The 25,010-nt window shown below is 32.0% G+C and overlaps 2 protein-coding genes across 4 annotated transcripts; one reads left to right on the top strand and one right to left on the bottom strand.

The window, feature by feature from the left end:
* Nucleotides 1–1,325: 1,325 nt before the first annotated feature.
* LOC129944531 (transmembrane protein 184B) lies at nt 1,326–23,003 on the bottom strand. Of its 3 annotated transcripts, none has more exons than XM_056054023.1 (9): nt 22,955–23,003; nt 13,517–13,715; nt 13,282–13,447; nt 12,969–13,227; nt 12,721–12,890; nt 12,486–12,652; nt 8,188–8,262; nt 8,030–8,114; nt 1,326–3,202 (listed from the first exon to the last, which is right to left on the bottom strand). In XM_056054023.1, the coding sequence occupies exons 2-9, from the start codon at nt 13,712–13,714 to the stop codon at nt 2,994–2,996; spliced, it is 1,329 nt and encodes a 442-aa protein (XP_055909998.1). In that variant the 5' UTR covers nt 13,715; nt 22,955–23,003; the 3' UTR covers nt 1,326–2,993. The 3 variants fall into 3 exon arrangements, with proteins under 3 accessions (XP_055909998.1, XP_055909996.1, XP_055909999.1); XM_056054021.1 differs by lacking the exon at nt 22,955–23,003 and adding an exon at nt 22,649–22,948; XM_056054024.1 differs by lacking the exons at nt 1,326–3,202; nt 22,955–23,003 and adding exons at nt 6,564–7,467; nt 22,649–22,948.
* LOC129945274 (uncharacterized) lies at nt 15,207–15,844 on the top strand. Its single transcript, XM_056054932.1, has 3 exons — nt 15,207–15,282; nt 15,345–15,664; nt 15,716–15,844. The coding sequence occupies exons 1-3, from the start codon at nt 15,207–15,209 to the stop codon at nt 15,842–15,844; spliced, it is 525 nt and encodes a 174-aa protein (XP_055910907.1).
* Nucleotides 23,004–25,010: the final 2,007 nt, after the last annotated feature.

Raw genomic sequence — 25,010 nt, forward strand, 5'->3', positions numbered from 1 at the left:
ATAATAAAAAACAATAATAAAATATCAAATTTTTGGACAAAAATAATTATTACAAAAGTGGACACCGTTGGAATTTGGTTCAATTTGCAAGGAAATGAAGAACGGTACGAGCAAATTAAACGCAGAAGAATAAGTGATAATTCCAAAATAATGGAGCTGAGTGAGAAAATTTAGTTTTTTTTAGAACTATTGTCTAAAGACTAAATTAAAGACGGGTTTATGTTCTTACTTAAGACCATATTATCCGACATGACTTCTCGCAAAAGACAAAATGCTTTTCCAATTATCATAAAGTTATCAGCAGCATTGAAGTTTTTGGCAATAAGAAATTACCAAAGCCACAACGGTGATGATAAGAACGCTGGACGTGCACAGCAATCTATAACAAAAATACTTGCCGAAGTTTTGACTTCAATCGAAAGTGTCATATGCCTCCTGATGATGAATTTTGAAATGAATGAGGAAGAGAAGCGAAAGTCCAAACCATAGACACACCATAAAAAACGCTACGTAAATAATAAAACACAAAAACTTGAATGAAAAACTTTCAAATTCAAATTGCATATTAATAATTTATAACATTTTAGTTACACTTTGACAAAAAAAACTCCGCTCGCAAACACATTTGATGTAGAGTGATTATTTTCGATTTTGACCTGTTTTGAATTCTACTTTCGAGTTACGTAGTTCCTCGTTTATTCGAAAGTTTATATGAATATAGTTGGCACTACTAGAACTATTCGAATCTCGTTTGTTCGAAAGTAGTCAAATAGATACATAGTAGCAATTTTTCGAATTCGAGCAATTTCATTGTAGAATCGAGTTACATAGTAGTGCCCCTGTTGTAGTGTTGGCCGCGCGTTTCCCATCAGGGAAATTCTGTTGCTAATTTGAACGGCTTGGCTCGCGCCTGCTTCGAGCCTATCCGTTGAGTGTCTGGGTGAAAATAGGGTGGTAAAACTGGGGGAGATGTGCACACTCGGTTGTGGTTTCCTCATGCCTTAATATGTTCACAGAATTGTCCTGGGAGGCGCAAGCTTCCCTGGGGCGCTGGTCGACGCTTTCCTTCGACCCCGTCAGTGTGGGTAGGCCCACCGTGGAATTAAGCCGTAACAGGCAGGCGTCCACGTTAAGTCAATTCGACACTGTAGTGTCAATTAATGTAGTTTTAAGTAAACAAGCGGCTGCATTTTAATCGTCGGTAACACAATTTTGATGACAAAAAACTACTGAAAATTCTAACTCCTCCAAGAAAGAAACAAGTCATCAGTGTTCTACATCGTTTATTGTATTTTTAATCAGATTTTTCCCACACTTTTCACATCTTTCTTTTTTTTGTTTCTCTGATATTTAACTATTTATTATTTACTGTTTTATTTCTAAACAATTGTTTTTCTCATTTCTCTGTTAATTAAGTGAGTTTATTTGGTTCTCACTTTCTTTTGAATCTTAAAGATAGACATTTCATTCATTTACTTAAACTTTTTGTTTTTTTTTTTTATTTTCTTCTTTCACATTAAAGATACACATATCTTTAAATATACAGTTCTGATTTTGTTACAAATAAATTTTAATTGTCTATACAAATAATAATTTATACTAGGTTAAACTTAAAACAAAACACATAAATATAAATATAAAAGATTTTAATAACAAAAAAAAAACATAATAACTTAAAACATTTTGTGTAGATTTATATTTTTAATTGTACGTATCTACTTGGTAATTGGAATTTTGAGTTCTTTAAAAAAGCTATTTTCCTTAAGTTTTGTTTTGATTTTTTTGTTTGTATTTAAAGTGCACAAAATTTGTATATAAATTTCCCATTAGTAGATAAATCTATGTACAGTCAAGGTTAACATATTAATTTAAACAAAAGGACAAATATTTAGACACCAAGCAAATCAAAAAACTTTCAAAACAAATTGTTTTAAAGGTGATTGTAAACTAATTTAAAATTGACAGGACCAAAAACAAAAAAAATCTGGTTTCGAGAGTTACCCATAATTTGACACAATCTTCCTATAAATTATCCAAAAAATCGAATACCAGGTGTTGAAAATTCATCAATACGTTAACCTTGACTGCTTAATTTAGTAGAAAAGCTTAAAATTATCGACGGCAGTAATTTTTTGTTGCAATTTTACATAAAATAAATTGTGAACAGAATTTGCTAAAATCTAGGAAAAACTTAATTCACAATAAGACTATAATTATGGCAAATCATAAAAAGGCAGTTAATATAAAAACAATTTGTGTACATTAATAACTTTTTTTAAATATTTGTTTTTGAAAAAGGGAAAAAATACATACCTACAGTATATGGTTTTTTCTTAACAATTATAATAAAAATATTGTTATTTTTCTCTTTATTGTTTTTGCGTTTATATTTGTTTATATAAAAAAACAGAAATAGTCCTTTTTTTGATTTGACTTGTTTTTTTTTTATTTAATTTATATTGTTTTATTTTATTTCGCTTGTATACATATAATTATATATGTTGTTGTCTACTATTTATACGGAAGGATCAACATTTATACTCTTCGTTTAGCAGATACTGCATAAAAGCATAATTTACAAAATATGTATGTTTAAAAAACAAACTAAGACTATTATGTGTTTAAAAATTATAAAACAAAAAATAATAAAAGCCAATGAAATAATCGCACGAATGTAATGTGTTTTTGTTTTTGTTATTCTTTACTAATGGAATATAAATGGTTTCTTATTTTGTTTGTTTTCTTTTTTTTTTACGATATATATATATAAAAAGTTAACTACAGTTCTTACAAACTAATAGCATCAATATATATTTATAATAATACAAATTTCAAAATTTAATTAAAAATATCCAATTAAAAAAAGTTTTGAATTTTCATTCATAATAAATATGTAAATCTCAATTTTTTTTTCTTGTTGTTGTTTTTTTTTGTATTATTAAACTTTTTTTTGCATAAATATGATAATAAAAAATAAATATTTTTTTTTTAATTTATTGATACTCATCATCGCTGCTCAGCAGCATGGTTTTTTCATTGTAATTTTGGCTAATTGTAGCCACCCTTTGTCCACCGGGCATAAATTTCCTTTGATTTCCAAGTGTTTTTGATGCAACACATCCGGCTCCATTGGCTTGGGATTGTGCATTTGGATCATCGGGATCGTAGGATGACACTCGAATGCCTCTTGAGTTCTTACCGCCTAAAAGAAAATTTATATGGTAGGTGGAAAGAGATAAATTTAAGCTCAGTGTAAGACTTTATAGAACCGGTGAGGTGGCATAGATGCGTATTTTTGTTGCTTTTGTTTAATGAGTCATGCTTTTATGCACGAAATCAACTTTTTGTGTTTAAATTATATATTTAATTTTGTTTAATTTAACAAAGAATCGTTCACTTTATGACTTTATAAGTATGAGAGAATTCTTACACTAAAGAGCTTGGCTCATTGTGAATAACTTAAAGACTATGGTTATACCGTAAGATCAAGAGAGTTTTCCCTTCTTGGTGAACTATTTACATAAAGCCTCTTATAAAGTGTGTAAGAGGTGAGATTATTTATTTCTGAATTTTTTAGACCACACGATCGCCGTAGCAAAATACTTCTAAACGATTATTTGGCAGGAAACGTTGAATTGCTATTTTGTATCTTTTTTCCTTTCTCTTCGTTTATACAGAAGTTCTGCAATAGGATTTTGCAATAACTTCAAGACACTATCCAGTTTACACACCTAAAAGAGAGCTAATGTCCATAATATATCCAAACCTTTGGTTTAATTTCTCTGAAGCCTCTTGTTTAAGTATAGGGTAGCGTACTACAAGAATTAAATGCTTTATGAAAGGTTTCCCATTGGCGAAATTTGGATATGCTCATAATTTTTTTAACTTTCTTTGTAACTTAAAACCTTGAACATTGAAATAAGAGCCAAAGTCTTCGAGGAACAAAATTCTTGATATCAATAAATTCCAAGTCGCAGTGTTGCATTTTTCATATTTCCAATTTTCAAATATGGGAACATTTTTTTGGAAAATGTTATTACTTCTTCTGAGTGACTAAACAGCTTAGTTTTATTATTTTGCAGGGAAAAATTTAGATTTATAAAAATTAAAGCTTGAAATACTGAACAAAAGTTGTGAAAAGTGTAGTCTGTACACTGGTTTGCAGTCTGTCATTTCCGTACAAAAAGAATTTGGGCGGGAGTTTATAGAGCATCATAAGGCTAGTGAACATATTGGCCAAAACTTGAAGCATCGCATGAATACCTTACCATCGAGTTCAAGATAAAATTGTTGTTGTAGCAACGACAATACAAACAAATAGAAGCGTTTGGACATGAAACATTTGGCACAGACTTTTATTACAATGGATACTTTATGATGACTTAAGCGGGTCATCCCATGTGATGAGTTCAAAAATCGATTTTTTTTTCATAAATTGCTAGTTTAATATGTCTAGAATAGAGGTAGTAAAGGGATTTTAAAAAATTCCAAGTCGTTTTAAAGATACAACTTAGGACTGTTAAAAAGATAAAACAAATAAGGAATCGGTGGAAAAGGACCAAATAAACTTACTAATACATTTATTCAGGAAATCTTTAATTCAGGTTTTGAAGGTAATTTAAAAATAATGTCGGTTATGGGATGCTCTATAGGCCGCGAAGCGAATCTCACGTTCTGAGCGGAGCGTAAGTAATGCCGTTAAACAAGCCAGGCTTGATTTTAGAGCTGAACAATCTGCTTTAAAAGAGTTTCAAGAAGAAGAGGAAGGAATACTCTATCTATGGACCAGGCATCGTCGATTGAAAGGTAAGTTGACATTTTCATATAGTTAAGAGGACTTGAAACTTTAAACGAGTTTTTCTCAAAACTGTGTTTTTCATACTTTCCTCCATCGTATCTCAAATACAGATTGACTGAATACTGAAATTTGATGGCGTGGATTCAGCAAAAATTCCAAAAATTTCGATTTTTTATAGCAAAAAAACAAAAAAACGCACAATTTCCATTACATTCTTCATTTTTTGTTTTAGATAAGCCAATCAGCCGGAATCATGGAGAAAGTCCGAGCCTATTTTTTCGGGGTGGAGTTGTTCACGCCGGTGTAACGCGTGTTCTTTACAATATTTTTAATTCAAATTGTATATTTATACTATCGAACTATGTTAATAAATGATAATTAACTTAATAAAGTTGTATCTATTTACTCGTCGTAAAAAAAACCTGAAAATTCCTTAAAATGCAGGCCATCACATGGGATGACCACCTTAAGCTTGTTTTTCTACAAGGTCCAAATTATGAGCAAATTAAATCTACAGGCTTTGCCTATTCGCGTAAAATGTTGCCCAAAAATTATTGCAATAACTGAAGAAGACAATTTTGTTTTTTAATTTAATTAATTGTTTGTTCATGTCTGATATAGCCTATTGTGATCTTAACGGCGATTGAAAAAAAAAAACAACATTTCCGTATATGGAGTAAATCTAATTCAGAAACGCTCCATGAGACGAAACTGCAACAAGGGGTAACTGTTGGTTACACATTGAATCTTTGAAGTTACAGTAACTGCCAATGGGAACCTATATTTAAAATGTTAATTGAGTTTTCTTTTACTCATAACTACACTTGGTTCTAGCAAGATATAGCACTTATAGATGCACTAGTTATGGTATACCTCTCCCAAATAAATTGATTTTCTGGAACTCCACTTTCTCTCTGGTCCCTAGGGTCACCTTATCTGACTGCACCAGGCTTTTTGTTTTTCAAGAAGAAAGTGTACAAAACAAAATAAAGGAATTTGACTGAATTGAAGGAGTTTATGAATTGGGACGATCCCAACTTGATCTTGGGTGAGCATGAAGGTCACATGATATTTTTCAAAAATTGTGTACGGGACTTTTAAACCCCTGTTATCTCACCCAGTCTCACATGAAAATAAAATGTTTTTTGTTTGAAAATTTAATCAAAATATAGGGACACATCAACATTCGTTATAAACTATGTTGGGGGCTTTTGGCTCATGGAAGTCTTATATGAAAACGAAATTTTCTTAGATACCTCAAAAAGTAGACACAAATAGAAACGTTCTACATTACAATTTATAGCAAAAACTAAAACAAAGTTCTTGTAGTTTATTTTTAACATAAAAAGCACAACGCAACGTCGTCAAAATAAACTGATATAATTTTTTTCGCAGTTTCCATTTTAGAGTCTCTTTAAAATACATGTGGTCTAACGAAGGATCATATCGTCACTAATTATCCTTGCTTTTACTTTGACTAAATTTAATGTATTCTCTTTCTATTTTGTGTTGTTCCTTAGGTTAATTTGAAAATATCGTCAAAATTATCTGTTACTAAAACTGTCTGTCAATGAAACTTTGGTCTTTTCAAGGAAACTTAAATAACTTGTATGAAAGTCCGTAAAGATGATATTTTAATCAACTTTCACTAACAACAAAAAAAGCATACATTTTATTTACGAGCAGCATCCAAAATGAATATTTGTAAATACATATGTATAATAATGTGTCATGCCAATTAAATAAAAAGAAAAAACCTGCATCATTCACGCTTGCTTAAAGTTTTTATTAATTTATTTTTTTTTTCATTTTTTTCCTAAGCATGATATTATTTTTTTTGTATATGATTATTATGAAATCATAAATTTACAATTTATCACATAGACTAAAAAAAATTAAAAATTAGGTATACATAAAATATTTAAATTCTGTTTTAAATAAATTTCTAAAAAGCTTAAAAAAATCAAATCCAAACAAATACGAAATAGGCACAGTATTGTAAAAAAGTGATTTAAAACAAAAAACATTGAAAAGCAATAAAATTAGAGAAAATATCTAATTTTGTTGGTTATTCAGTGCGAATTCGGAATTCAGTATATTTTTATTTTTATGTGTTTAGGATATTTCGTTGGAATAAACGTAAATGTCTTGAGCTAAGTTGTTTTTATATTTTATTTTCTAAATTGATTTATAAAGCAGGGTACTTTTATTATTTTCAGAGCTAAGTGCATTGAAATAATAGAAACAAAAAATATAAATGCTTTGCCAGCAATGCAATAATAAAAAAAAATAAAAAAACTTTTATGAGAATTGCAAAATAAATTAAAAGAAAAATAAAGTAAATGCAAAATACTTTTTAGACTACTTTTAAACTATTCATATATTCTATTTTCAATAGTTTTAAGTTTAGTTATAAAAAAGAAATATTTTCAAAATGTAGTAAAATATAAAAATCATTGACGAAAGTAATTTATAAAAAAATAATAATAATAATAATATTCAAAATACACAGGCAATTTGTTTCTCTTTCTTTCTTTCGTTCTTAGTTCTTATAGTCTTAGCTTCCTTGCTCGAATTTAAATATTCGTTTGTTTGTATTTTTGTTTGTATTTTGTGTGTATATTAGCGTTTCATTTAGAGTTTCTCATAGCGCTGAGATGATGTTACTTCTGCAAAAATATAAAAAATTTCGGAGAGAAAAAATAAATGATAAATTATTTTCTATTTTGCGCAAAAAACAAAACTGTTTCTTATTTTAGAGGATTTTGCGTGTACAGAAAAAGGTAGTTTTTTTTAATATTACCGCCACCATAATACATTAATTAATGTGAGACTCTAGTTCTACTGCTTGAAAAAAGGATTTGCACTGCCTAGCCTATAGTTTGCTACAGTCGATATTACACTGTGAAGGCAAAAAATACGCGACAATGTTGTGGGGTGATTATATTTATTATAAACATTGAAATAAAAACTGCAGATTAATGTGTCACTAATAAATTCATTGTTAGTAAGGTTTTTTTTGTTAGGTTTAGTGAGTTTCTATCCATATTAAATTAAATGTGAAAAATATAGCGATAAGTTGAGCTGGAGTTATATACTAAACACACTACAGAGAAAAGTTAGTAAATATGAATTATAATTTAAAAAAAATATTAAAGCATGAAGCAGAAATACACAACAACCAATGATGGCTTGATGGGAGTTTAGTTATGGTTTAGAGGAAGACTTTACCTGAACTGTATTGTGTGTATTGTTGATATTGTGGGTGGAAATTGTGAATTGCATCTGTCATAATATCCTTGGGATTCATTGTTTCCTTAAAACAGAAAAATGCATATTTAAAAATGTAAATTTTTATCTTGATTCTGGTTTGTTAATAAATTGTTTACCTTTAAACTGCTGGAAATTGATTGCATTGTCACTGATCGTCCATGTCCATCTCCAATGCAACTACGCGAGTACACCTTTGAATATAAAACATGATTTTAAGTAAACGTATAAATAACTTTCAGAAAATTTAATAACAAACAATATACTCTTATAAACAGATAAATATGAAGAATATTGAGTTAAAAGCAACTACTAAGACTATAATATGGTGGCTTTTTTATGTAACTTTTTATTGATTTTAAAATAATCTAAAAATTTAAAATTTTAAAGATTCGTTAAACGAATAGCATTGTTTTTATACGCAAGATAAGGCTACAGAGTGGTTGCGTATGCTGATGATGTTGATATCGCCGTCACAGGAAAACATCCTTATACACTGAGAGACCTCCAAAACGCATTCAATATGCTCACTAGATAGGCTGATCACTGCGTACTTAGTATTAATCCTCAAAAAACAGACCTCGTCCTTTTTACACGGTAATACAAGATCCTAGTAATTGTACCTCCTTTAATAAAAGGCGTACTACTAATTTTTACCAATGAAGCCAAAAATCTTAGTCTGATATTGGACAAAAAATTAAATTGGAAACTAAATATTCAAGAAAGATTTAAAAAAGCTACAATAGCTCTTTTCCTTTGCAAGAAAGCCATAGGAAGCAAATGAGGTTTCGACCTCGCATAACCTATTGGCTATACACATCGGTAATCCGGCTAATACTTATGTACGGGGTTGCAGTATGGTGGATTGCAATGGAGAAAGTCACATACTAAGACAAACTCAGCAGAGTCCAACACACTGCATGTCTCTGCATAAGCGGGCACTAAGAACCACACCCTCAGCAGCGTTAGATACTTTTCTCCATCTGACACCCCTCGACATATCCAGCAAACAAGTGGCAGCGAGTACAGCTATATGACTCAACGCCTCATCTTAATGGACCAACAACAATGTGGGGCACTACATCATTTGGGTCTATACCAAAATACATAGCCTACACTATTCCAAAACCAAAATTTGGAAAAAAAACTTCCAGGTATCCATTCCATCCAGAGATGAATGGGAAGACAAAAAACTCTTGGATGACAAAAGCATTCATTTTTATACAGATGGATCCAAGCCAAATGAGGGAGTAGGTAGTGGTGTGTACTCAGAAAAGTTTAATCTAAGCATCTCATTCCGTCTTCCTAATCATTGTACCGTCTTCCAAGCGGAAATTTTAGCGATCAAAGAGGTTCTCTCCTGGCTAAGAGAAAACTTGACATCAACTTCTGATATCCGCATGTTCTCTGACAGTCAGGCTGCTATTAAATCTCTTGACGGTGTCTCAACCAAATCTCAAACGAAACTCGATTGTCGATCGTCTCTTATGGTGATGGCGCAGCAATTTAACATTCACCTCTGCTGGGTGCCGGGCCACAGAGACATCACAGGAAATTGTAGAGCCGATGAACTCGCTAAAATTGAAACCGTCATACCTATTTCACCTAAAAGGGAGAAGATAGGTATATCGATAGCTAGCCACTCTAGGTGGCACAATTTACCAACATGAGCAGCCACAAGATTCATATGGCCTTCACTGGACCTAAAGCGCTCTAAAGACTTGTTATCTCAAAAAAAAAAAAAATTGGGTGGCGCAACAATCCGTTGGGCCTAGGGACTTATAACTCTCAACCATTCCTGTGTGCGAGTAATGTTGTCAGGAATGGAATTGTTATCTCAAATCAGACTTCATATTAGCTCCCTAATAGGTGTCCTTACGGGACACTGTCTTATAGGCAGACACGCAATACGACTTAATGTAGCCTCAAATGACTTCTTCAGGAGCTGTATGGGCGAGAAAAAAGAGGAAACAATCTCTCACCTTCTCTGCACTTGCCCTGCTCTTTCACTAAGACGCAAACTTCATCTGGAAGACTACACTTTTGATAATCCCAGTGAAATAGCTTAAAAGGATATCAATAATTTTCTTCTCTTCATAAAAAGCTTGAAATTGGTACGACTAGTGAGAAGTAATTCTCTAGATTCATGTGATATTACAATGGGTGTTTACCCTTTTCTTGCATTAGCAACAGTTTACAAGTAGCGATTGGTATGCCAGCATTTGCCAAACTTGGTAGGATGGGCTGCACCGTACCGCTCCTGGCGAGTTCATCTGCCTTACAGTTTCCTGGAATGTCTGTATGGCCCGGCACTCAGCAAAGGTAAATATTAAACTGTTGTGCCATCTCCATTAGAGATGATCGACAATTATGGACTGTTATAGAGTTTGTAGAGACAGCGGCCTGACTATCTGAGCAGATACGGATATTAGATGTTGATATCATGTTTTGTTTAACTTCAACTCTAGAGTGAATTTCAAACTAAAAGTTAAAAATCCAGTTGAGGATTGTTTTTCTTTACTTGTGTGGGTTTTAACTTATTAGTTAAGAATTTTAAAGTTAACTTTTTAAATTATCCCCTAAGAAATTGCATACAAGATTTGAATAATTTTCTTTTAAATCTGAAATACATTATTTCAAAACTCAAAAATTAATGCTTAGAAAATAAACTATGCCAAATAAAAAGGGACATAAAATAATATTTTGCAGTGAAATGAAACAAATTACAGGCTTTCCATATAATTTGGCAACAATTTCGTTCAATTGGCTGTCTCGGCTGATTTTGCAGTATTCACTGCATTTTTTTTAATTGACCTTGTTAATGTTTTCGGGCTATGGAATTCGTTGGATGATCTAAATCGTATCCGGATTGTTAGTATAACATCGGTCCTTCATGATTCCCACCAATAATTCAATTTACAGGGAATTTTATGCGAAAAGATCTATTATGGTATGAGCTGTGTGACAAGGTGGTCGCGTCACCTTGTACGAACTATAGGTCGTAAAAATCCAAGTATGGACTTCAGTACACAAAATTCGGTTAACTAGGCTCTTAAACGCCTACCCCAACACTGTTTCCAGTCTTGTTTTTGCCTTTTGAAAATAATGTTTTAGTTTTCTAAGCCCCAAGATCGGCAATTCTATAGATGTAGCCGCCGAGCTGAGAATACCAGTCGTGATGTTGCATTACTTGTGTGCATTCAGTTTATGAGCCTTATCCATCGCAAGACAAAGGACCTTTTATTAAATAAGGCACCATCAATTTAGTAGACTTTGAAAGTCAAGGCTTATACTTGGAAAAATTTTGTGCGTATGTCTTTGGATTCCCAGTTCTTCATAATTAAAGATAATAAATTGAGAAGGTCTAAAATAACATAACATTAAATTACGTTACACACTACTCAGCACGTAAATGTACAGAGTTGAGAACACAGCACCTTTAACGAATAAACTATGTAAGGTGATAACAACACATTAACAAGACATTAATATAAGACAGAAGAGAAAGAACACATGACAACAGCACGCGGTAGGTTTCGAGACGGTCCATCTGTCTACTAACCACGCTCACTGATGCTTGATTTTGGTGATCGTCGGCAATTAAAGCTTTATCATTGACTAGGCCGTTGGCTAGTGTACAATTAATAAAACTTTGGAGTAGAGAATGAATACTGCCAGCGAAGAAATTTAAAATTAAGAAACAGCAACTTAAGGGATGATATGAATTATAAAATGTCGATTTAAATTAAGGAAGAACAACTGATGATTTAATATTTATTGAAATATCAGGTCTCTCAATCGAATACAACTTAATGGTTTCATTTGCTTGATAATTTGTTTGATTATGAGTCAAAAGGTTGGCTTAATACTTATTTTTAATACCGTCATAGATTGGAAATATTTTGTAAAAACTTCAAAATGTTCAAATCAGAGTTTAGCATATTTGCCTTGAGGTCGCAGATTTACGTTAAGCGACCTCTCGAGGAAGTATAAATTCTGTTTGTAGTTTTTTTTACCATAGTCGTAGCTCCATTCAATAAATGAAATGGTAAGGTTAACATTTCCCCTTTCTCTACAGCTTCTAGACTTTCCCTAGCTTTTCAAAGAATCTAATCAACCTCCTCCTTAGGTAGCTTTAAGTTGATTATTAACATAAGTGTAACATTTCCAAGCCTTTATATTTTTTTTTTCTGATTTTTCTTTCTTCAGTTCTGCCTATAAGTACATATATGGTATATGTATATACTACACTTTTCTTTCAACGAGAAAACGTGTTAAGTGAAAAAATCTAAAACCCTTTAGGCTAATGGAATTCGTTTACTCCACCATTAGCTCACACAAATTTATCTTATCATTCTTTTTGATGCTCTTCTTTGTCGATGCGCAATTTACAGACAAAAGCATTTTTTTTTCTTACCTGGTATGGGAAAGCATAACGCAACGCAATAGCAGCAAACAACATTTCAATACATATGAAAAAGTTTTGATAACCAGCTGAGACTGTACCAGTCGATGTTGTTGCTCCAGTACTATCAACAATTGGTGATATAATATTTGCTTTTTCAAGAATAGCCAAACCAACTCCTAAAAATAAAAACAAGTAAATAAAACAATATTAAAGCTACTTTCGGTAATTAAAAAAGAAACCTTACCTTGCCAGAATGACAAGAAAATCACTGATTTAATTGTACAGAATTTCAAAACAGGTTCAAATGGTGTCAGGAGATCTCTTGTTGCAAAATAGAACAAATATAAGCCATATAAAGCTAACGATACGGAAATGTTGTAAATGATCGTAATATAAATGTAACCACCATCAGCACTGTTTTAAAGACAACAAAAAAAAAACAAATGGTAAGTAAAAGGAAAATCAATTAAAATAGTTAAAAAAAAAACTCACCTCCAATCACCATCATGATAATGTCCAAAAGCTTGCAGGAAAATTATAATAAAAGCAACTAATGGTTTAACCAAACAAAATTGCAATGTAGCTTGTTTGCAAAAACGCAAAAATCCAATTGTATAAGTTTTTCCTTTTAAGCAACATGTACCGTAAAGGCATGATGTCTTTATTGGTTTACCACGAATCTCTGACATAATATTACCCTCACCACCAAGATATTCATAGCACAAAGATAAGAAATTGTAAATAACAAATGCTGCAAAAAGAAATATAATTAAAATAAAAAAAAATAAAATTTATTTACACTCACCTTCATAACAATCTCTGACAGTGAAAAAATAAACATAAACATTGTCTGAATTGAAAAATAATAAACTTATCCACGAGTAAGTTGCATAAATTGGTACAATAAAAAGTATTCTAACTATCCATCGTTGTTCCTGGGGATTTGTGTACCATCTTAAGTGATGATAAATCTTTAAATAAAAAAGAAAACAATATTCAAATAAACATTAAAAAAGGTGATAACTGATAATATTATTTACCTGTTGGCAGGTGATAAAAAGAGCGGCCCACACAAATATACCCGCCAATCCCTGGGCCGTTTTCGTTTGTAAAAATATACCGTCACCTACATGGCTCAGTGGATCTATTGCTAGAGCCATCTGTGAAGCTGGCGTCACTCGGACTATGTAGTTCGGCTTAGCTGTGGTCGCATTCAAGTCAATTTCGGTAGTGCTCATTCTAAATTTAAAGAAAAAAAACTATATTATTTTCTTCAAGAACTATTCACATCAAGTAAACATTCAATCAACTTAAAATAAGTTGAATGAGATACTCGATAAATGGCTATGATAATAAAAATGTTAGCGAAACTATCAGAAAAAATCAAATGAAGTATAGGAGATAAGGAATTTTGAAAAACCCATCGTTTTTTCAAACATATTAAACATCCGCCATACGTTTATGTTACAATTGTTTATTTCATATTTGGTCAAAAAATATTTCTGGTTAAATGTTTGTTCTAGCTCATATTCTTCACATTATCTTGGAAAATAAAAACTTTAACTTCACATCAATAATTTAACACTCATTGTCATGACTCAATAGCATTTGTAATGTTTCTGATAAGATAACGAATTTATTTGTAAAACTAATCATTTTGTAAAATATTGGTTTTCTATATTTATTAGGGTGATAATACTTTTTAGAGAAGTTTTAAGACTCAACATTCTAATCTTATTCTGTCAGCATAGCTAATTTAATAGTATCTGTGTACCTACAAATAATTTAACGCTGTTTTGAATTAGAAGGCATACTCGAGTTTTAAGTTTGAATTCCCAGATGACATACGTTTAGAATATTAGATTGCTCGTTCAAGAACACCAAAACCCTATAGACTTATTAAACTCGTTTTAGCATTAAGCATTTTTCTAATCCAAAAATGTCTAAATTTAAGCCAAATGAGTATTATTTGAGGGGAACTTTAATTTATTTTGTAATTTAAAATAATCTGCAGCTAAGGCGCATCTATTGTTTCTAGAACAAAAAAATATGTATGTACTAAAGTGGTATGGAGTGGAAAATATCAACAAAATCATTTAGAATGTTTCGTAAACTTGGCATTTGGGTTCCACACGAATTAAATCCGAAAAATATTGAAGGCTGACTATTCATCAGTGAAATACTACTAGCAATGGTGATAAAAAGTTAATACGAAATAAATATATGGTGCAAGAGTTCGTAGACTACCAGGACCTAGTAAATTACGACCCCTACCCATTCTTATGTGTAAGAGGGACCCTACAATTTGTAAGCTAATTTAAGAAAACATTTTTTATGACAAGAAATATTTTTGGAAGATTTGTCAGTTTTTTGCAAGAGAAAACTTTGAGGTGGAACATTCAGGGATTAAACCAAAGACCTCTGTAATGACAGTCCTACGCACTAACCAGTACACCAAGGTTTCTACGATGGATGCATTACACAGGTAGTTTTTTTGTTGGGACTATCACACATTTGACATATAATAATATGCCCAAAAAAAATGAAATCATGGGGCCACACAAGTTGTGTATTTCGTGGGATCAGAGTGTGGTATAAAAAGAGCTGCTTAATCAAAGCGAAATAATAACTGAGCTCTAAAGGAAAAAAACTCAATTCTACCAGAAACACGACATTTTTTCTTCTAGATGATATTGGATCTACCAGAGGCATTAATATTGATCCCACGACATGCACGGAAATAAGAACCGCGATACACCATTTAAAGAACAACAAAGTAGCAAAGTGGACCCCGACTTGGCTGTCGGTATATTGTTGCTACTTTTTTAGTCTGTTTGGGAAAACGAAACCTCTCCCTACCAAAAAAAGATGATCTTAAGAACTGCAATAACTGGCGTGGAATCACCATTCTGTTCGTATTTCCAAAGCTAATGGCAACCATCATTCTCGAGAGGATAAAATCTAAGATCGAGTGTGCGTTCAAGAGTCATCAAGCGGGACTTCGCAGTCTTCAAAAATGCGTCGACCACATTAACACCTTGCGAATTATTATTGAACAATACTCGGAGTACCAATCTGCGCTTTACCTCATGTTCGTCGATTTTGAAAAGGCCTTCGATCGCGTTAGTCGTGATGTTATCTGGAGATCGCTGGTTGCTAGAGGCATTCCTGATAAAATTGTTGCTATAGTAAAAGAGTTTTACAACAACGCAAGGTGTTTCGTTTTGCACAATTGACAGTTTTCCGATGCATTTGAAGTGCGACAGGGAGTAAGACAGGGTGATATATCGTCACCGATTCTGTTCTTGCTTGCTATTAATGATGTTGTGACTGCTAAGGGTGAACCCGAGAGACTGGGAGTATGCTGACGAGATATGTTTAATGGCAAACAGAAATGGAGACCTCAGCTAAATGTGCCACTCTCTTCAACAAAATGGGGAGGTGGCTGGCTTAAGGATTAATGGCAGTAAGACTAAGTTAATGCACACCAGCCGAAACCAACAACAACAGGTTATTGTGAGACAAGTGGCAGTAGAAGAGGTCACCCAGTTCAACTATCTGGGTAACTATTTGGCACTCGATGGTGGAACGGACCTGGACGTCACCAATAGAATAAATAAAGCCCGTAGTACATTCCGAATACTTTCTAAAGAGTGGAACTCCAGGAAAATAGCGCTCCGTACCAAGCTGGAAGTGGTCTGCTGGCATCTCGAGAAGGTTGCAAATTTTTGTCAACCGCTGTCTACGTTATCCTGAACATCCAGGGGCCATAAACCATATCTAACGATGAACTGTGGCTCAGGACTGGGCAAACAAAAGTGGATGTTACCATCGCGCATAGAAAGTGGCGCTGGATTGGCCATACATTGAGGAATCCGGACGACAACATAGCAACGCAGTGCTTTCAATGGAATCATCAAGGTAGAAGGCGGCCTGGAAGACCAAGAGAAACATGGAGATTATCTGTCATGAAAGAAGCTCGGTCCCAAAACTTGGAGACGTGGTCCCAGTGCTGCTACTAGCAGCCGGAAACGAAGAAGAAGAATATATTGGTCGTCAACATGTAATGCTTCCAGTGACAATATACTTGTTTTGGAAAGACCTGCTAGTAGTGATCAGGCTATCATCTGTTCCGGTCAATGGCACATGCTTTGAAGTATCGGTTCATACCATAGTGCTCACACTGTGTTTTTACATAATAATGGTTTTAATATAAAAATAACAAAAATTGAGCTGATTTGTGAATATTCTCAAAAGATGGGAGTTCTTTAGACTTGGAATCCTAACGCTGCCTAATATTAGAAATAGTTGTCCCTACTAATGGACAATATTATAATTAAATTTAGACTGCATCTCTTTCACAATAAATATTATTGTTTTATAAGAGCAGCGAAAACTTCTTTGAGCACCGATGTATTTTAATATTCTCGCAAAAAAAATTATTTATTAAAATTAGCTTCAAACCAAAATGTATTGTATATATTTCTAAAATCATTATAACTTTCAAAACCTACATAATCGAGATTCATATAATAATTATCACATGCATTCAATTTGTTACGTCTGTAATTCAACTGAAAAAAAGCAGCCTCATGGAAATCAAGTTATCATTACTCTCTTATCCAAACCACAAGTAAAATGTTGATAAATTAAAACAAGTATTTAGTTATAGTGTTAGATTTGTTACAGTTTTGCGTAACATGTTATTTTGTTTTGTACATGAATAAAATGCTAATTTCCTACACGATAAATTTATTTAGATTAATAAAAGTGAGATGATGTTTTTTTATGACTCTCAATGACTATCTTAAAATAAAAACAACAAATTTAAACATGTAACTTTTTTATTTGTTTCATTACAAAACTTAATCACTGATCTATAATAATATTTATTTAATTGAATTTTATTTTAGGTTAACCTAGATCTAGACTGAATGGCGACAGTGATGGCATCTTTATAGGTATAACGGTTGATAATAAGGCTTCGTAGTGCCACCACAAAAAAGAAATGAAGAAGCCAGTATTTCTTCTTCTTTCTTATGTATATATGAAAATATTTGTCGTTCTTTTTGTTGTTTCCCAATCAATTTAGTTTTAAATATAATTTAAACTTTATCAATTGGCGAGGTCACTGGTCTCTGATTTGCTTCACAGTGGAAAAAACCTGTCAGGACAGTGGAAAAAACCTGTCAGGAAATATTGAAAGCTGAAAGAGTGAGAGACTGCAAAACTTCATGAATCTTACAATTGAACATATTATTTTTTATCTTTTTGCAAGGTTGAAAATAATCAGTGAGATCATATAAAACATATTTTTAAAAAAAACCTATAAGCTCTTTTATTTTTTTTAACTGTTTTTGGAGAAAGACCAATTAAGTAAAATAGGCTTTAAGCGAAAAAAACATTGAGACGAATTTAATCATATTCCCAGCAAACACTATTTATATGTACGCATGTATATACAGCTGTGTTAAAAATAAATAGCAGTCAAAAAGATACCCTAAAAGTGCTGAGTAATTATTATAAACTAATTATATTTACTAAGCGATATTGTTTTTTATTTTTGTAATGAAAAAAGGTTTCTTTTTAGCATATAAATATATACAAATTGTTTTCAAGAAATAAAAAATTGATATGATGATAAATAGTAGTTGGAAAAGGCAACCATATTTCGATAACAAATTTAAAAAGAGTTTTTGAAGTAAGTATTCGGTTGTAGACATATTATAACTTATTAAGGTTTGACATCCTGGCTTTATAGAATTTACAAAAGGCTGACATCTCACGAATGTGTTATTTTTGTATGAGAATTTATTGCGAAAAAATGATTAATATTATTAATTGGTTCCAAAGATGAACTGTATTATAGCTATCAGTAAAATCCAGCAGTCAAATTTGAAATAGGAGGAATATGTACGTACAGTGAGTGCCATTAATATTAGGTTTTTTGTTTCTTTCCAAAAAACCGAATTAAAAAAAATTAACAAAATAAAATAAATAAAGAATATGACAACTCAAAAAATAACACTTCCTTAATATTCGTTTTTTTTTTACATACTTGTATTAACTTTTTAATTAATCTTTCTTACCATTGATTTTAATATTTTGTTAGATACCCTTGATCGCATAAAACTCCGTCCAGTCGCTTGGGCATATTTTTTATAATCGTTTAAAGGTATTCAATGTCTTCATTTTTCTTGAAGCCGTTGCTTTAGTGCCCTTGTTGAAGAGACTGGGTTTTCGCGAACTCGGGTCGTTTTCCTGGTAATATTTAAAATTCCTTAAAATGCCCATTTTATCAGCACTTTGCCTTAAATTTTCTTTTAGGATCCTCAAATAGTATTAATTTTTCAATATACCGTCGATGAATACTAAATTTCCCATGCCTCTTGCCGAAATGCACCCCCAAACCATGATGTGCCCGCCTCCATGCTTTGTGTTCCTGCTTTTAAGCTCTCCATTTGGCTTGCGCTACACTATAACTCTTCTATCCGATCCATGCTTACTCTCGTCAGGAAATATTACATCATCCCACCAAGTTGCATCCTTATTTTTGTGTTACCTCGCAAATTTGATTCAAATTTGCCTGTTGCGCATATTGATAAATGGCAACACGACCATTGTCTTTATGGTTTTTTTTTTGACACATCTTCTTCTTTGGTACGATCCTTCCTTCTCTTTTATACCTCCACACAATATCACCGACAGTGTTTGGCTTCATGTCTAAAATATCAGTAATTTTTGTATGTTTCACCTTTATTGTGGTGAAAAATAACAAGGTTTCTTTTTTCATGGCTTGCAATTGTTCCTTTGCGCCCTATGATTAACCTTTTAAATAAATCCAAACGATCTTACACTAAATTGTTTTAAAAATGTATGCAAACGTCTAGACAACATTTTACTCTTGAATAGAGAAACTGTTAATCGGAGCAAATGTCAAACTCAGCAAAGAAAACAAAAATCCGAATATTAATGAAGAGCTTACATGTGTCCTTTTTGCGTTGTTTATCGTATGTCTTAATGCAGTTAAGTGATTGCAAAAACTTTCTTAATGAAATATTTAGGGAATAATATACTAATTTATAAAATAACAAAATAATAAACCTAAATTCAAAGTATGTTTAAGAACAAACACCGAATATTAATGACACTCACTGTACGTTATTAAATGTTGTTTTCTTTCGATCATAACATCGAGACAATTTGTTTACTGTTGATTTCATCAGTAAAATTGTTAATAATATGATCGGCACTGTACAAAATTGGAACACCAACAGTGAAACGAAATGCAATTTGTTTTGGCAGTCAACTGTTTAGTAAAATGAAATTTTATCATTTAAAAAATTAAAATGGATTTATAAATTAAATAAAACTTTAAATGCATTGTTTCTTAAAGAAAACAATACTTGAATAGAGAATTCACATTATTGCATTCTTTTGCTAGAAATAAATCTGTAACATGTTGAAAAACTAAAAACAAAAATTTTACTGATGGATTTTAGTGATAGCTCTTACCGTCTATCTGCACAAACCAAAGAGGTTATTTCCACCCTTAAAATGTTTAAAGTTTAAACATAGGGCAAGCGTAAGGAAAATAGGCATACATTCAAGAGGTCTTAAATATATAAATGGGAAGGAGAAAAACACAGTTGGTAAAGCATTATAAATTCTTGATGTGCGGTTAAAAGAAGTATCTCTATACTTGACAGAAAGTCCGAAATTGAGCTCTGTCTGAACTGATGGATATTCCTGCAAGAGTGATTATTACGGCTAAATCTTTTGAGTGTAACTAAATTCGAATATTTTTTTAAAAATATTGGTAAAATTGATCAGAAGTGGTGACAAATATTTTTTACCTTGGAAGAAATCCTAAGTGGTGTCAGATTTTTGGCAAATATGTGACCATTATTATCCACAAGTCGAAAATTTATTAATTTTATCAACGCATGTGTCTCCTAAGGATAGCATTCAATTCTACACTAATATTGAACAATGCTGTCAAGATCGGAATTTACTGAGTTATTATACGCCGCAGTTGAAGTGCCGGGGCACACCGGCATTTATATTGCAAGTTTCAGACTTGAATCCGTCCAAAACAACTTGTATTCGCCGATATGGATAGAACGCATTGATAAGAGAGATGCCAAACTTTATCAAATGTAAAGTGTAAAAACCTTACTCACTCTAAAACGATGTAAAGATTTGTTTCACAGCTGGATTTGATAAACCATCAAATTACCTATGGACCTATTTGTACGAAAGACATACTTAAATAAGAACCTTTCGTTCTACAAGATATTTCTTGAGCTGGTGATTAATCAGCGTTTCTATGGCCTTCGAAGGAAGACACTGAAGTGATATTAGACTCAGAAAGAGACCTTTTGAGTAGGAAAGATGGAAAAGCCTACACCCCTTTGAAACAATAGAAGGGATACCATTTATTTTTTTCGCTATCTTTTTGTTATAATAAAAAAACGTCCTACTTAACACTTTTTGAACAAAATGCAATGCTTAAAATTATTTTTGCCATAAAAATACAGATTCGCTAAAGGTGAATATATTTCAAACCCTTTCTATGTGAGGAGGAAGAAAAACCAACCCCTTTCCAACTATTTTTTTAACCACATCGTAGGTGCTACCGTGCTAAAAAAAGATAAATATTATTTAAAAGAAGGACTCAAATAGGATCTAGTGACACACTTTTTAAATTTCTGAAGTAAAAATAATTTCATCAAACAAAAAAAATAATATAAATAAACCTACACTTTTGTGCGGAAGCATTGTTTTCAATGCTCCATTTAGTAATAAAATTAGAACAAAACACTCGAGATAAAATATATAAAAAAAGAAAAAAAAAAAACAAAACCCATTAGGTCACGGTCGCAACGAAAGAGGATAGATGAGCAGAGAAAATGAAATGCATAAAATAAAAAGTATTAAAAAATAAGTCTTTTCTCGCAAAACTTATTAAGCAAAAAAGAAAAAAACAACTATTCACCAACACGCAACGGATGGAGCACTCCTCAAAAGAAATAAACACAACAAAACAACAACATTACAATCATAAACTACTAATATTGATTTGATTTTCTCTTTTTAAAAAGAAAATAATAAGTCCAATGGGTCGTCTTGGCCTTATTGTAAATAACAACAATAATAATTATGTATGTTCATATGTTGAGAGTGTGTAACTCAAGGTTACTTCAATATTGCCATTTGGTGTGAGATTGATGAGAAGAAAAATGCATTTTCATTTGATAGTTAATCAATTTTGATACGAGAAAGTAAGTTCGAATCGAATACGAATACGAATTCTTACTTTTACTATCTTAAATGTTATGTTTAGAGTATATAGTCAAGTCATCTACTAAAATGTTGACCTACGTGGATGATTCAGATGATTCACCTTATAACACAGTTGGCAGAGAATAGATAACTTTTATAGATAGTTATATCAACTGTTGGCAAACTCTCCACAAAACATAAAATTATGAACGAAATCGAAACATGAAACAGGGAGGAGGAAGGAATACTACCAAAATGCAGTTACAACTACCTGCTGTATATTGGTAATATGGTGAATAAACCTTTTTTGCCAAAAAAAAATCGTGGGATTTCGTCATCGCGAGCTGCCTCCCTCCCTTCCCCACAAGGCTATCTGATACCCTGAGAATTCTGTTTTCTGCGTGCTCGCTTGGAGCTCCACAAGACAACCACACACCTGAGTACCTACCTACGTGGGATTTTACACAGCTCCAGCAACAAAAACAACAACAACAATATCGCAAAACAACAACCTTTGTGTATATATGAAAAAAGCTAACCAGTTTGTTTTTTTTTTTGTTTCGTTTGTATTTTATTGAATTCGCAAAATTAAAGCCATCAACTGGAAAAGCATCCTTCTTTTCACTTCATCAAGGTAAACAGAGTTCAAACGAAAGGAGTCGCACAAAAGTGAAGACGAAGGCGGAGGGCGGTTGTAGAAGGGGAGGTAGTTTTTTCCATTTTCCATACGACTTAAAAGAAAAACGACCATCATGGACATACGTAAAAGGTTTTCATAATTTCTACCCAAAATTTTTGCCACAAAACTTCCAACACAAAAAACTGATTTCGTAGAGAAAATATTTCACATTAGTTCTTTTTTTTTATTATTAATTATTTAAACACACCTGAGCAATTAATTAAATAAATAAAATTGACTTTTCTTCCCTCACACCAAACAGAACAGCAGAGCGCAGTAAAGAAGTAAAATTTATAGGTATAATTTTTATTTCTCGTCTTCTTTGTTTTGCAAAAATATTTTGGCAAAAGTTTCCAAGGTTTTCACTTGTTTTATTTTTATTTAATTAACCAAATAAAACACTCGACACGTTTAGTTATATTTAATGCTATGGCGACATGTTTTTTTAGATTTTTTTAAATGTTAATTTCAGATGAATTTTGTGAAAATACGTGAAGAAAAAATAAACACGAACCTTTTTTCACGGGAATGTCAAAAAAACTTAATTTTCACCATTTCACATTTAACATATCAAGTGGATGCAGTGATGCCAAGTGTTTCTTATAAAATATAGGTGATTCCACTTTAAACAATAATACGTAGCGAAAATAGTATGATGCTTATATCTAATAGTAATATGAGATTTTGAAAAGGCAATCGATGTTATACTTTTATGAAATGTTTTCAATTGTAAAAGTTTTTGCGAAATTATACCTGATTTGCTCTGCAATTTTGAATATAGCATGCAAATACACATAGCATGTCATGTTTTTGACAATTGTCTTTTGATTTCGTATTCAATATTCGGTTTTTGGCCAAGAATTTAACTATCACAAAAATCCTACGTACTTTTGAACCATATTATTACATATTATAAACGGGAATCAATCGGTCATTATGATTCACAAATTAGATGAGCTGTTAACCAAGAAGTGGTTTTTATCAGGAGGCAACTTCGCAAAATCGCTGCACAGCTGACATTTTGAAAAAAGTAACTTGACAAAAATGTATGTAAGCAGTCTTTAGTATGTAGTAGTAAGGCGATTACAGGAAGCATTTCGGGGCCTTTAAAAATTAAACACTTTTTCCAAAAAAAAAAAAATAAAATTACATTTTTCTCACTAACCTTTTGCTTTTTGCTTATAGTTTACAAAACAAATTCACAGCCATCCGATTAAGTCATTTTTGAAATTTCTACCATAGTTAAAGTTTCAAATAATCACTCAAGACCCATCCGCAACTCAGTGAACCATCGGACGCTGTAGTAAGCATAATTTAAAAAAATTTAAATATAATTGTATAATTTATATGTGGAACGATAGGTTAACGTTTTCAAATTTTAACTTGACATGTTAAATTAAGGGATCTTCATTTTGTTTAAAAGATAAAGGCATGATCAAACAGAACGCGGTTCGGTGGCAGCGTCAGAACACGCTGCTGCCCTCCGCGTTCTGACACGTCAAACAGATCGTGGTCAGCTTTCGGCTTTTGATCTAGAAGTCAAGGCAACTCTAATTCAGCGAGTGTACTTTAAAAATTCCAGTGTCTTTCTTTAAAGAGTAAAGATAAGAAATTTTTCTGAAGAATTTAAGTTCGTCGTTAAAAGTGTGCAGGAAAAAAATGACCAGCAACTAAGAAAATGTTTTTCTTCCTGTTTTCACATTTTACCGTCGCATTTTCCTTAATGCTTAAATCCGAAGTTCTCAAACTCACTTGTTGCGCTTGATGGCATACAAAAACTGACGGAAAACTTGTTTAACTTTCAAAATTAATTCCAATAATTAGTTCTAATTATAAAAACGTACGATATTAATAACTGGATCTTAACAGCTAAATTAATAAACCTGAACTAACTAAGGAATAGGTATTATTCCATGGACTAAGTTCAAAATATTATGAATATTACAAAATTCCCACTAAATGACGTTTACTAAGTTAAACCACCGAAAAAGTTGTATTAGCGAAGGAATAAGATCCATATACGTCTTATACTGAAATATAAAAACAAGTAATTATTTAATTTTGTTTTAATAATATGTGCTAGATCTGCCGAATTTTTAAGCCAGTTCCAATTATTGGACAATCTGATATCAACCAACAGAAAAAGAAATCTATACAAAACCAGGTATGATCCAGCGTAAGTGCTAAGCGAGGAGGATATCAGTAAAAAATATAGGTTTTCCAAGGAAAATATGAGGAAACTTATTGCGGTTGTTGAAAAAAAAACCAAGTCTTCGGAACTTAGTGGAAATTTTGATTACCAAATAGGGATCGAATTTATTGTAAAAGATTTCCTTAAGAGTTTTTTGGTAAAAGTCATGTAACAATTTAACTCACTTATTTCCTAGCTTAGTAAACTCGGAAATAAAGGTGAAATAAGCGTTCTATTTAATTTGGCTGTAACTGTAACTTTTAATTTGGTTTTTGTGACTTTTCTAATATTTTTCTTGAAAATGTCAAATTGAAGTTAAAAAAAAAGGATTTTTGAGTTTATCAGGCTTACCTTTCACATTCCATAACAACCCAAATTA

This window comes from Eupeodes corollae, chromosome 2, assembly GCF_945859685.1.
Source record: "Eupeodes corollae chromosome 2, idEupCoro1.1, whole genome shotgun sequence".
NCBI classification, from domain to species: Eukaryota; Metazoa; Arthropoda; class Insecta; order Diptera; family Syrphidae; genus Eupeodes; species Eupeodes corollae.